Consider the following 13,730-nt stretch of genomic DNA (forward strand, 5'->3'; position numbering starts at 1 on the left):
TGCTTTACAATGCTGTGTTAGTTTCTGCTGTATAACAAAGTGAATCAGCTATACATATACATATATCCCCATATCTCCTCCTTCTTGCATCTCCCTCCCACCCTCCCTATCCCACCCCTCTAGGGGGACACAAAGCACTGAGCTGATCTCCCTGTGCTATGCGGCTGCTTCCCACTAGCTATCTATTTTACATTTGGTAGTGTATATATGTTAGTGCCACTCTCTCACTTCGTCCTAGGTTATCCTTCCCCCTCCCCGTGTCCTCAAGTCCATTCTCTACATCTGCGTCTTTATTCCTGTCCTGGGCAATTTTTAAAGATAGATTTCTGATAGGAAATCTCTCTCTAAAAAAATATATATATATATATATTTTTTTGTGTGTGTGTGTGTGTGTGGTACGTGGGCCTCTCACTGTTGTGGCCTCTCCCGTTGCGGAGCACAGGCTCCGGACGCGCAGGCTCAGTGGCCATGGCTCATGGGCCTAGCTGCTCCACGGCACGTGGGATCCTCCCGGACCGGGGCACGAACCTGTGTCCCCTGCATCGGCAGGCGGACTCCCAACTACTGCGCCACCAGGGAAGCCCTCTCTAAAATATTTAACCAATATTTTATCAATTATTTACAATCTGATTAGTAGGTTGTTGAAAAACTACTATCTTAAATTATCTTAGATAAATGTGGAATTATCTTCAAGGTGCTAGTCAAAACCACTAAGTGATTTTAAGTATATTTACCTTAATAACCTACAAAAGCTCCGCCGATAACTCAGCCTCTGACTAGCTGCAGCAACACTGGGAGGAAGAGGAGGTCGTGGTGGGAAATAAGCTAGAGTTGCAGAAAATAGTAAGCAGACAACTCCAAACTCTGGAAAAAAAAAAAAGTAAGATGTTAATCAAACAACACAAAAAGTTCAATATCTCAAGTATCTATGTAACAGATATTTATTGCGCATCAATGAAGCTTTAGATATATAAAGATAAGCAAAATATAGTACTTGCCTAGCCAAAATAGCTCAGTATTGTGAGAAAGACTGATACATAAAAATATAACTTTTAGGGGCTTCCCTGGTGGCGCAGTGGTTCAGAGTCCGCCTGCCGATGCAGGGGACACGGGTTCGTGCCCCGGTCCAGGAAGATCCCACATGCCGCAGAGCAGCTAGGCCCATGAGCCATGGCCACTGAGCCTGCGTGTCTGGAGCCTGTGCTCTCACAACAGTGAGAGGCCCACATACCGCAAAAGACTGTCTAATAAGCATGACTGTCTAATAAGCATGGTCCTAAGAAATAAAGAATATAATAGAAAATTGGTAAGAACAGAATAGGAGAAGGTTTGTTTGGTCAATGACAGGATATTCTGATGCACTGTGTAGGAAAGACTCAATTTATAGGCTACATGGGAAATCTGAACAAAACAGGAAAGCATCCAAAAAAGAAAAAAAAAAAAGAAAGAAAGAAACCAGGAGACAGAGAGCAAAATTTAACAAACGCAAGACTAGCTAATGTAGGCTATTAAACAATCAGAAGTAAAATGAACATCTGAACAATCTTAGGTTGGCACCATTACAGAAGGAAAGGTTCCTAGGAGTCCTGATCATTCCATCCAGAGTTCTGGCACATGGAAACTCCAGCTTTTAACTGTGCCCAATTTAGTAGAAAAGCATGACTCTAGTAGAAAAGTCAGGAAGCCTTGGAGTATAGACCTATCCATGCCATTAATTAACTTATAAATTGAATGAATCCCTTACTCTTTCTGGGACAATAAAGGAAATGGATTAAGTGATTTCTAGAGATCCTTTCAGTAGGATAATTCTAATTCTAGGGCTATATTCTTAACAAAAGGTACAATATTTCTATAAGACACTTAACCACAGATAATGTCTTTCTTTATTCTTTGACAATCTGAGGAACAAGTAGTAAATGAATTGCCTTATAGTCCTTTTAATTATTAGTAACAATGAATGAGCATCTTCCATATGCTTATTGGCCATTTGTATTTCTTCTGTGATTGTCTTGTTTGTATTCTTTGCCCATCTTACTACTGGCATTTTTGTAAACAGCTTCACTGAGATATAATTCACGTGACATATAACTCACACATTAAAGTGCATAATTCAATGAATTTTACAACCATCACCACAATTAACATCATCCCCCAAAGAAACTCTGTATCCATTACCCCACAAACTTCCTAGCCCCAGACAACCATTAATCTGCTTTCAATCTCTATGGATTTGAGTACTATGGACATTTCTAATAAATGGAATCATATAATATGTAGTCTTTTGTGACTGGCTTCTTTCACTTAATGTTTTCAAGACTCACCCATGTTGGAGCAGTACTTTATTTTCTGCCAAATAATATTCCACTGAATGGATACACCACATTTTTAAATCCACTTAGTTAATAGACATTTAGATTGCTTCTACTTTGGGGCTATTATGAATAATGCTACTACAAATATTTGTGTGCAAATTTCTGCATGGATGTATGTTTTCATCTCACTTAGGCATGTACCTGGAAATGGAATTGGTGGGTCATACGGTAATCTATGTTTAACATTTTGAGGAAATGCCAACCTGTTTCCAAAGAGGCTGTACCATTTTATATTACTACCAGCAAAGTACGAGGGTTCCAATTTCTCCACTTTCTCATCAACATTTGTTATTTTCCATTTTATTGATTCTAGTCACCCTACTGGGTTGAAGTTTAACTCATTATTGTTTTGATTTACATTTCCCTAATGACTAATGACAATGAGCAACTTTTCATGTGCTTCTTGGCCATTTGTGTATCTTCTTTGGAGAAATCTCTATTCGAGTCCTTTGCCCATCTTTTAATTGAATTGTTTGTCTTTTCGTTGTTGAATTGTAAGAATTTAAAAAAATATTCTGGATACAAGTTCCTTACCAGATACATGATTTGCAATTATTTTCTCCCATTCTGTGGGTTGTCTTTTCATTTTGTTGATGGTGTATTTTGAAGCACAAGATGTTAATTTTAATGAAATCCTATTTTTCTATTTTTTCTTTTGCCATTTGTGCTCTCAGTGTCCTTTATAAAAAGGCTTTGCCTAACCCAAGGTCATGAAGGTTTACTCCTATGTTTTCTTCTAAGAGTTTATATAGTTTTAGTTCTCACATTTAGGTTTATGACCTTTTTTTTTTTTTTTTTTTTTTTTTGCGGTACACGGGCCTCTTACTGTTGTGGCCTCTCCCATTGCGGAGCACAAGCTCCGGACGCGCAGACTCAGCAGCCATGGCTCACAGGCCTAGCCGCTCCGCGGCATGTGGGATCTTCCCAGACCGGGGCATGAACCCGTGTCCCCTGCATCGGCAGGCGGACTCTCAACCACTGCGCCACCAGGGAAGCCCTATGACCTATTTTGAATTAATTTTTATGTATGGGGTAAGGAAGGGATTCAAATTGATTCTTTTGCATGTGCATATCCAGTTATTACAATACCACTTGTTGAAAAGCCTATTCTTTCCCCATTGAATTGTCTTGTCACTGTTGTCAAAATTCAATTGACTATAAATGTAATGGTTTATTTTTTGGAATCTCACTTTTGTTGATTTATATGTCTATCATTATGCCAGTATCATGCTGTCTTGATCAGTGTAGCTTTGTAGTAAGTTTTGAAACTGGAAATTGTGAGTTCTCCAACTTTGTTCCTTTTCAAGGTTGTTTTGACTATTCTGAGTCCCTTACATTTCCATACAGATTTTAAGATCAGCTTGCCAATTTCTGCAACAAAGGCAGCTGAATATTAATTGAGATTGCACTGAATTTGTAGATAAATGTGGGGAGTATTATCACCTTCGCAATATTAAAACTTCTAACACATGAACAGGATGCCTTTCCATTTCTTTAGGTCTTCTTTAGTTTCTTTCAATAGTGCTCTATAGTCTTCAGAGTGCAAGTTTTACACTTATATTGTTAACTTTATTCCTAAATATTTTATTCTTTTTGAGGCTATTGCAAATGCACTGTTTTCCTAATTACATGTTTGGATTGTTCATTGCAAACGTGTAGAAATACAGTTCATTTTTATATATTAATCTTGCACCCTAAAACTTGATTTTTTAGATCTAATAGTTTTTTTCAAGCTTACAGAGGATTTTCTATATTCAAGATCATGTCATTTTCAAGAGATAGCTTTACTTCCTTCTTTCTGATATAGATGCCTTTTACTTATTTTTCTTACTCAGTCATCCCGGTTAGAATCTCCAGCACCATGTTAAGTAGACACGGCAAGAGTGGACACCCTTGTCTTGTTCCAGATCTCAGGAGGGTATGCGTTCAGTCTTTGACCATTAGATATGATCTTATCTATGGGTTTTTTGTAGATGCCCTAATATTATTAGGTTGAGGGAGTTCCTGTCTATTTGTAATTTGTTGGGTGTTTTTATGTTGAAAGAGTGCTGGGTTTCCCAAATGCTTTTGTTTTTCATCTATTAAGATGATCACATAGTTTTTCTCCTTCATTCTATTGATTTAACATATTACATTAGCTGAATTTTGAATGTTAAACCAAATTGCATTCCAGGAATAAATCCCATTTGCTGGTGGTGTATAATCCTTATTATGTTACTGGATTTGGTTTGCTAGTATTTTCTTGAGGACCTACCTGTGGGCCTATATATATTGGTCAAAAGTTTACTTATGATGTCTTTGTCTGAAATAATTTTAGTTTAAGAGTCATTGATCTCTTAAGATCATGATTCTAAGCAAAATATTTTTTAATGGAATGAAGGGTCATGGGACATTATCTCAGGGAGGCAAACTGGAAAATACAAAAGCACTGAAGCAATAGCTAGAAGCTCTGAGTGGGGGTTTCTGCTTGACTGCATGGGAACCATAAGGCAGAGGATGTAGAGCATTAATACATGCCCAATAATGCCTAAAATCTAGTCATTTAAAAGATATAATGATTGCTTAAGCTTTTAATAAAAAGAATGATATAACAAAAATAAACTTTAAAATTTATGTTTTACCTACTTTCAGTTTTATTTACTTATTTACTTCTACATTTCAACTTCTTTCTTTAAAAGGAGTGAGCTGTCGAGTAGAAGTAAGAAGAATTACAATCCTGCAGGCTGTGGAACAAAAACCACATTCACAGAAAGACAGACAATATGAAAAGGCAGGGGCCATGTACCAGATGAAGGAACAAGATAAAACCTCAGAAAAACAACTAAATGAAGCGAAGACAGGCAACCTTCCAGAAAAAGAATTCAGAATAATGATAGTGAAGATGATCCAGGACCTCGGAAAAAGAATGGAAGCAAAGATCAAGAAGATGCAAGAAATGTTTAACAAAGATTTAGAAGAATTAAAGAACAAACAAACAGAGATGAACAATACAATAACTGAAATGAAAACTACACTAGAAGGAATCAATAGCAGAATAACTGAGGCAGAAAAACGGATAAGTGACCTGGAAGACAGCATGGTGGAATTCACTGCTGCAGAATAGAATAAAGAAAAAAGAATGAAAAGAAATGAAGACAGCTTAAGAGACCTCTGGGACAACGTTAAACGCAAAAACATTCAGCTTATAGGGGTCCCAGAGGGAGAAGACAGAGAGAAAATATTTGAAGAGATTATAGTTGAAAACTTCCCTAACATGGGAAAGGAAATAGCCACTCAAGTCCAGGAAGCGCAGACAGTCCCATACAGGATAAACCCAAGGAGATACACGCCGAGACACACAGTAATCAAACTGGCAAAACTTAAAGAAAAATTATTGAAAGCAGCAAGGGAAAAATGACAAATAACAGACTAGGGAACTCCCATAAGGTTAACAGCTGATTTCTCAGCAGAAACTCTACAAACCAGAAGAGAGTGGCATGATATACTTTAAGTGATGAAAGGGAAGAACCAACAACCAAGATTGCTCTACCCAGCAAGGATCTCATTCAGATTCGATGGAGAAATGAAAAGCTTTACAGACAAGCAAAAGCTAAGAGACTTCAGCACCACCAAACCAGCTCTCCAACAAATGCTAAAGGAACTTCTCTAAGTGGGAAACACAAGAGAAGAAAAGAACCTACTAAAACAAACCCAAAACAATTAAGAAAATGGTAACAGGAACATACATATAGATAATTACCTTAAATGTAAAAGGATTAAATGCTCCAACCAAAAGACACAGGCTGGCTGAATGGATACAAAAGCAAGACCCATGTATATGCTGTCTACAAGAGACCCACTTCAGACCTAGGGACACATACAGACTGAAAGTGAGGGGATGGAAAAAGATATTCCATGCAAATGGAAATCAAAAGAAAGCTGGAGTAGCAATACTCATATCAGATAAAATAGACTTTAAAATAAAGAATGTTACAAGAGACAAGGAAGGACGCTCCATAATGATCAAGAGATCAATCCAAGAAGAAGATATAACTATTATAAATATATATGCAACCAACATAGGAGCACCTCAATACATAAGGCAACTGCTAACAGCAATAAAAGAGGAAATCGACAGAAACACAATAATAGTGGGGGACTTGAACACCTCACTTTCACCAATGGACAGATCATCCAAACAGAAAATTAATAAGGAAACACAAGCTTTAAATGACACAATAGACCACATAGATTTAATTGACATTTATATGACATTCCATCCAAAAACATCAGATTACATGTTCTTCTCAAGTGCGCATGGAACATTCTCCAGGATAGATCACATCTTGGGTCACAAATCAAATCTCAGTAAATTTAAGAAAACTGAAATCATATCAAGCATCTTTTCTGACCAAACGCTATGATATTGGAAATGAATTACAGGGAAAAAAACGTAAAAAACACAAAACACATGGAGGCTAAACAATACGTTACTAAATAACCAAGAGATCACTGAAGAAATCAAAGAGGAAATCAAAAAATACCTAGAGACAAATGACAATGAAAACACGAAGATCCAAAACCTATGGGATGCAGCAAAAGCAGTTCTAAGAGAGAAGTTTATAGCTATACAAGCTTACCTCAAGAAACAAGAAAACTCTCAAATAAACAATCTAACCTTACACCTAAAGGAACTAGAGGAAGAAGAACAAACAAAACCCAAAGTTAGCAGAAGGAAAGAAATCATAAAGATCAGAGCAGAAATAAATGAAATAGAAACAAAGAAAACAATAGCAAAGATCAATAAAACTAAAAGCTGGTTCTTTGAGAAGATAAACAAAATTGATAAACCTTTAGCCAGACTCGTCAAGAAAAAGAGGGAGAGGACTCAAATCAATAAAATTAGAAATGAAGAAGGAGAAGTTACAACAGACACCACAGAAATACAAAGCATCCTAAGAGACTACTACAAGTAACTCTATGCCAATAAAATGGACAACCTGGATGAAATGGACAAATTCTTAGAATGGTATAACCTTCCGAGACTGAACAAGAAATAGAAACTATGAACAGAACAATCATAAGTAATGAAATTGCAACTGTGATTAAAAATCTTCCAACAAACAAAAGTCCAGGACCAGATGGCTGCACAGGTGAATTCTCTCAAACATTTAGAGGAGAGCTAACACCCATCCTTCTCAAATTCTTCCAAAAAATTGCAGAGCAAGGAACTCTCCCAAACTCATTCTATGAGGCCACCATCACCCTGATACCAAAACCAGACAAAGATACTACAAAAAAAGAAAATGACAGACCAGTATCACTGATGAATATAGATGCAAAAATTCTCAACAAGGGGCTTCCCTGGTGGCGCAGTGGTTGAGAGTCTGCCTGCCGATGCAGGGAACATGGGTTCGTGCCCCAGTCTGGGAAGATCCCACATGCCACAGAGCGGCTAGGCCCGTGAGCCATGGCCGCTGAGGCTGTGTGTCCAGAGGCTGTGCTCTGCAATGGGAGAGGCCACAAGAGTGAGAGGCCCGCGTACCTCAAATAAAATAAAATAAAATAAAAATCCTCAACAACACATTAAAAGGAGCATACACCATGATCAAGTGGGATTTATCCCAGCGATGCAAGGATTCTTCAATATAAGCAAATCAATACGATACACCATATTAACAAATTGAAGAATAAGAACCATATGATCATCTCAATAGATGCAGAAAAAACTTCTGACAAAATTCAACACCCATTTATGATAAAAACTCTCCAGAAAGTGGGCACAGAGGTAACCTACTTCAACATAGTAAAGGCCATATATGACAAACCCACAGCAAACATCATTCTCAATGGTGAAAAAGTGAAAGCATTTCCTCTAGGATCAGGAACAAGACAAGGATGTCCACTCTCACCACTATTATTCAACTTAGTTTTGGAAGTCCTAGCCACAGCATCAGAGACGAAAAAGAAATAAAAGGAATAAAAATTGGAAAGGAGAAGTCAAACTGTCACTGTTTGCAGATGACATGATACTATACACAGAGAATCCTCAAGATGTCACCAGAAAACTACTAGGGCTAATCAATGAATTTGGTAAAGTTGCAGGATACAAAATAAATGCACAGAAATCTCTTGCATTCCTATACACTAATAATGAAAAATCTGAAAGAGAAATTAAGGAAACAATCCCATTCACCATTGCAACAGAAAGAATAAAATACCTAGGAATAAACCTACCTAGGGAGACAAGAGACCTATATGCAGAAAACTGTTAGACACTGATGAAAGAAATTAAAGGTGATACAAACAGATGGAGAGAAAAACCATGTTCTTGGATTGGAAGAATCAATATTGTGAAAATGACTATACTACCCAAAGCAATCTACATATTCAGTGCAATCCCTATCAAATTACGAATGGCATTTTTTTACAGAACTAGAACACAAATCTTAAAATTGTGTATGGAGACACAAAAGACCCCGAATAGCCAAAACAGTCTTGAGGGAAAGAAATGGAGCTGGAGGAATCAAACTCCCTGACTTCAGACTATACTACAAAGCTACAGTAATCAAGACAATATGGCACTGGCACAAAAACAGAAATATAGATCAATGGAACAAGATAGAAAGCCCAGAGATAAACCCACGCACCTAGGGTCACCTAATCTATGACAAAGGAGGCAATGATATACAATGGAGAAAAGACACCTTCTTCAATAAGTGGTGCTGGGAAAACTGGACAGCTACATGTAAAAGAATGAAATTAGAACCCTCCCTAACCATACACAAAAATAAACTCAAAATGGATTAGAGACCTAAATGTAAGAGTGGAAACTATAAAACTCTTAGAGGAAAACGGAGGAAGAACACTCTTTGACATAAATCACAGCAAGATTTTTTTTGATCCAACTCCTAGAGTAATGGAAATAAAAACAAAAATAAACAAATGGGACCTAATGAAACTTAAAAGCTTTTGCACAGCAAAGGAAACCATAAACAAGACAAAAAGACAACCCTCAGAATGGGAGAAAATATTTGCAAATGAATCAATGGACAAAGGATTAATCTCCAAAATTTATAAACAGCTCATGCAGCTCAATATTAGAAAAACAAACAACCCAATCCAAAAATGGGCAGAAGACCTAAATAGACATTTCTCCAAAGAAGACATACAGATGGCCAAGAAGCACATGAAAAGCTGCTCAACATCACTAATTATTAGAGAAATGCAAATCAAAACTACAATGAGGTATCACCTCACACGGATTAGAATGGGCATCATCAGAAAATCTACAAACAACAAATTCTGGAGTGGGTGTGGGGTAAAGGGAACCCTCTTGCACTGTTGGTAGGAATGTGAATTGATACAGCCACTATGGAGAACAGGATGGAGGTTCCTTAGAAACTAAAAATAGTTTTTAAATCATATGACCCAGCAATCCCACTACTGGGCATATACCCAAAGAAAACCATAATTCAAAAAGACACATGCACCCCAATGTTCACTGCAGCACTAGTTACAACAGCCAGGTCATGGAAGCAACGTAAATGCCCACTGACAGACAAATGGATAAAGAAGATGTGGTACACATATACAATGGAATATTACTTAGCCATAAAAAGGAACGAAATTGGCTCATCTGTAGAGACATGGATAGATCTAGAGACTGTCATACAGAGTGAAGTAAGTCAGAAATAGAAGAACAAATATCATATATTAATGCATATATGTGGAACCTAGAAAAATGGTACAGATGAACCGGTTTGCAAGGCAGAAATAGAGACACAGAAGTAGAGAACAAATGTATGGACACCAAGCGGGGAAGCGCTGGGGGTGGTGGTGGTGTGATGAATTGGGAGATTGGGATTGACATGTATACACTGATGTGTATAAAATGGATGACTAATAAGAACTTGCTGTATAAAAAAATAAATGAAATTAAATTTTAAAAAATGGTCATGCCTTTTCCTATATAATAAAGTGGGAGACTGAAGAGTAATGTAAGCAGAAAATACCAAATTTCCTGTGCATCAATAACATTGGGTCCCCCCCCCAAAAAAAAAAGAAAAGGAGTGAGCTGTCTACAGGGGGGTAAATGCTTTATTTACTGCCACCACCTCTAATTTCACTTTTATTCCCTCCAAATCCTACTGGGTTGGCCAAAATGTTCATTTGGGTTTCTCCATGTTCCAGAGAAACCGGAACGAACATTTTGGCCAGGCCAATGTTTTGAAATGTAAATTCCATTATAGAACTCTCTAGTGTAAAATTCTCCAGAATGTGGCCTTTGCCTACAACACGATGAACTTCAAACCCTTTACTTCTGCTTAGAAGGCTTGCGTGGTATGGCTTACCTCTCTGGCTTCATCTATCACCACTCTCACCAGATCTAAGCTACTCTGGGTTTTCAGTTGCTTGAATGCAGCAGGCTCTCCCTGCCGTTACTGGGCTTCTCCTCCATGGTTCTCTCTGTCTTTCTAATGTATTCTTCCTTCTGCCCATTATAGTTAGCTAACTCTCATCCGTCAGGTTCCAAATTAGATGCTGCAACTCCAGGAAGCTCTACTTGACCACCAAAATCTGGTTAGGTGCTTCTCCTCTGAGCTCTCAAAGCAACTGTAGGTCTTTGGTTATAGCCCTTATAACCCTGTTTTACAACTGTTTGTCTGTATCCTTTGGGACACTGTAAGTTCTGCTTGGTCAGGAACCATGTTACTTCAGTGCCTAGCACGCTGACAGATACAGAGGAGTTCAAAATATATTTGTTAAATTAATAAGTAAATACATGAACTAATATGAAGTGCATCATAATCTGGTCCTTTATCTTTCCAGTCTCATTTTCTGCCACGTGCTACCTACACCCAAACACATATTTACACTACTCTAGTCACAGCAAATTACGTGCAGTTCCCTCGACATACTGAGCTCTCTCATACCTTCTCTGCCTTCTCAGTTGCTGTTCCTTCTATAAGGAACCTTAACCCGCTTGAACATTCAGTGAACTCCTATGAAATTCTTAGTTTTAATTATCACATTCCTAGTGAAGCCTTCCCTGACTCCTCAACTTCTCCCCAAAGCCAGGTCAATTAGGCCTTCTAAGCTCTGTATATCCTTATTTGTATTATAATGATCTCATCAGTGATCTTACCAAATCCCAGTGCTTAGCAAGGTCCTTGATATATAGTAAACACTTATAAAAAGTTTTCTGAATGCAGAAGGAAATAATAAGCAGGCACATGGGGAGAGGGGATATATTTAAGGAGATCTAAGAGTGGACTAGGGCTTGACTCTAGAAATAAGGAAAAAGGACCCAGGAGAATACTTTGAAAAGATCAACATCCCTTATTAACAGACTAAACATACAGAGAGTAGGAAATGAAAAGGATAAATCATGGGTGATATAGGTTTATAAGGTCAGAGAACATGGCCAATAACAGGGAAACTGCAAGGGAGAAAATGGGCTTAACACCTACCAACAGATGCTTAACAAATATTTATCGTGGATCATGATGTTCAGTTTTTTATACTGATATCTAGAAAAGACACCAGACAATGCGTTATACAGTGCTTAACTGTAAATGGACGGGAAGAGCAAAGTTAAGAAATAACCTTACCTGTAGCAATAATACATTTTAAACTTAATAACTTCCAAGAAAGGGTTAGTTTTAAATAGGCATCTCCATATTACATGAAAGGAAAGCACATATATGAATATGTATGGATTAGTCCTCCATTTCATAAGTGATCTGGTATACAAAAAGTAGAGTGAAGATGATGGGGATCAAAGACAAAATATAACAGGAAGAAAATAAACTTCAAAATACCTGCATATAATACAGTCTCTATGCGATCTTTAATGTGGGCCCTGCTATTCTCTGAAGCAAGAAGAGGCGCCGTCCCATTGGGAGCTGGAACAACAAGTGGTCCAACTAAAAATGCACATGCTCCCCCAAGATAACTGAGCATTGATGCAATAGCTGTGGCAGTGGCCCGCTCATCTGCAGAGAACCACGTTGTGGAGAGGAATGGAGCTGCGTTCATTACAGTCGGACCTGCCAATCCATTTAACAGCTGTCCTGCATGGATTAGTCTGCAATCAAACAAATTAAAAGGCTGTGAGGTAGCTGAGACAGGAATCTTCTAGACAAAAAGAAGTTAGCCACACTGCAGTTACCTATGGCAATAAGAATACATATCTGTAAAGACTATGACACACCTGAAACGTAAAGTATGGTGACTCTCTGTGAGGGAGATAAAATACAGCAATAGTCACCCCTTATTCATTTCACAAATATTTACCAAAGCCTCTGATTTGTGTCACATTCCAAACTAAATACTTCCAATAACTTGTTTCATTTGTTATCACAACACTATGTGGAAGCTATTATTATCCCCATTTATTGAGATGTGAAAGCTTTGGCTTGGAAAGATAAAGAAACTTGCCCAAGTGCTAACAGGCAAGCTAAGATTTAGACCCAGGTCTGACTCCCAAATCCATACTCTATTAGACTGCCACTCACAGAGACCTAGTAAGTGCCACCAGCCCTACAAATAACACAGTCAGTTGAGCTCAACATTTCACACCTACTCTGTGCCAGGTGATGGAAATACAAAAAAGAAAGTAATCATTATAGAATCTTCTAATGGAAGAGGAATCAGAGGATCTAGCCTGCACCTAACTAGTTGAATGGCCCTGGGTAATATGTCTTTGTATGATTCCATTCCTTCTCCTCTAAAATGATGAGATTAGTTTAAATTGAATACTCATGCCTTGAGCATTTGTTAGGTTAAGGTACTATAATCACAGATTACTAGGTCCCTTCCAGTCCCAATTCTCTGACCATGGCTTTAATTGTAAGGGTTAGTGAAAAGTAGTTTCTTGCTTCCATTCCAGTTGTTCTCTTTCTCATCCTTCCTCACTATTCTATTCAGTGCTCTATCCTGTTCCCTGCTGAACACGGAATGTGAAAACCCTTTTCCCACATTTCTTCCTCCACCCCCAAAACATACATTCACATTCAAGAGTAGCCTTGAAGGAGAAAAGAAGCCAGAAGTCCAAAAAGCACAGACAAGAATGGGAAGTGAGTCAACCTCTTCTGCCTTGGAGGTAGAGGAAAGGGAAGGAACAGTGTATGTGTCATACACATGATACTAACTACTTTTTCTTTCTGTTCCTTTTGCTTTTCAGTAACCATGTGGGTGTCAGATCCTCTTTTTAACAAGTACCACCTTAAGCTACTTAGAAAAAGTTTTTTGAATGTACAAGGAAATAATAAACAGGCATGCGAGGAGAGGTAGGGCCCTAATGTAGAAGCATAAGTGAGTGGGAAGTGAAATATGTGAATTACATCTGCTCAAATCTTTGTATATGTTGGAAAA

General features: G+C 37.9%; 1 protein-coding gene across 1 annotated transcript in view; it reads right to left on the reverse strand.

Moving 5' to 3' along the window:
* The window catches only part of SLC49A4 (solute carrier family 49 member 4), a 97,857-nt gene that overhangs the window by 55,211 nt on the left and 28,916 nt on the right, over positions 1-13,730 (reverse strand). The window contains exons 3-4 of the mRNA XM_082624900.1: positions 12,176-12,441; positions 735-864 (exon numbers count right to left, since the gene is read on the reverse strand). Of these exons, the coding sequence (XP_082481026.1) occupies positions 735-864; positions 12,176-12,441 (396 nt within the window). The remainder of the gene's footprint in view (positions 1-734; positions 865-12,175; positions 12,442-13,730) is intronic.

The sequence above is a fragment of the Mesoplodon mirus genome (genome assembly GCF_964341445.2).
Source record: "Mesoplodon mirus genome assembly, chromosome: 6".
Taxonomy (NCBI): Eukaryota; Metazoa; Chordata; class Mammalia; order Artiodactyla; family Ziphiidae; genus Mesoplodon; species Mesoplodon mirus.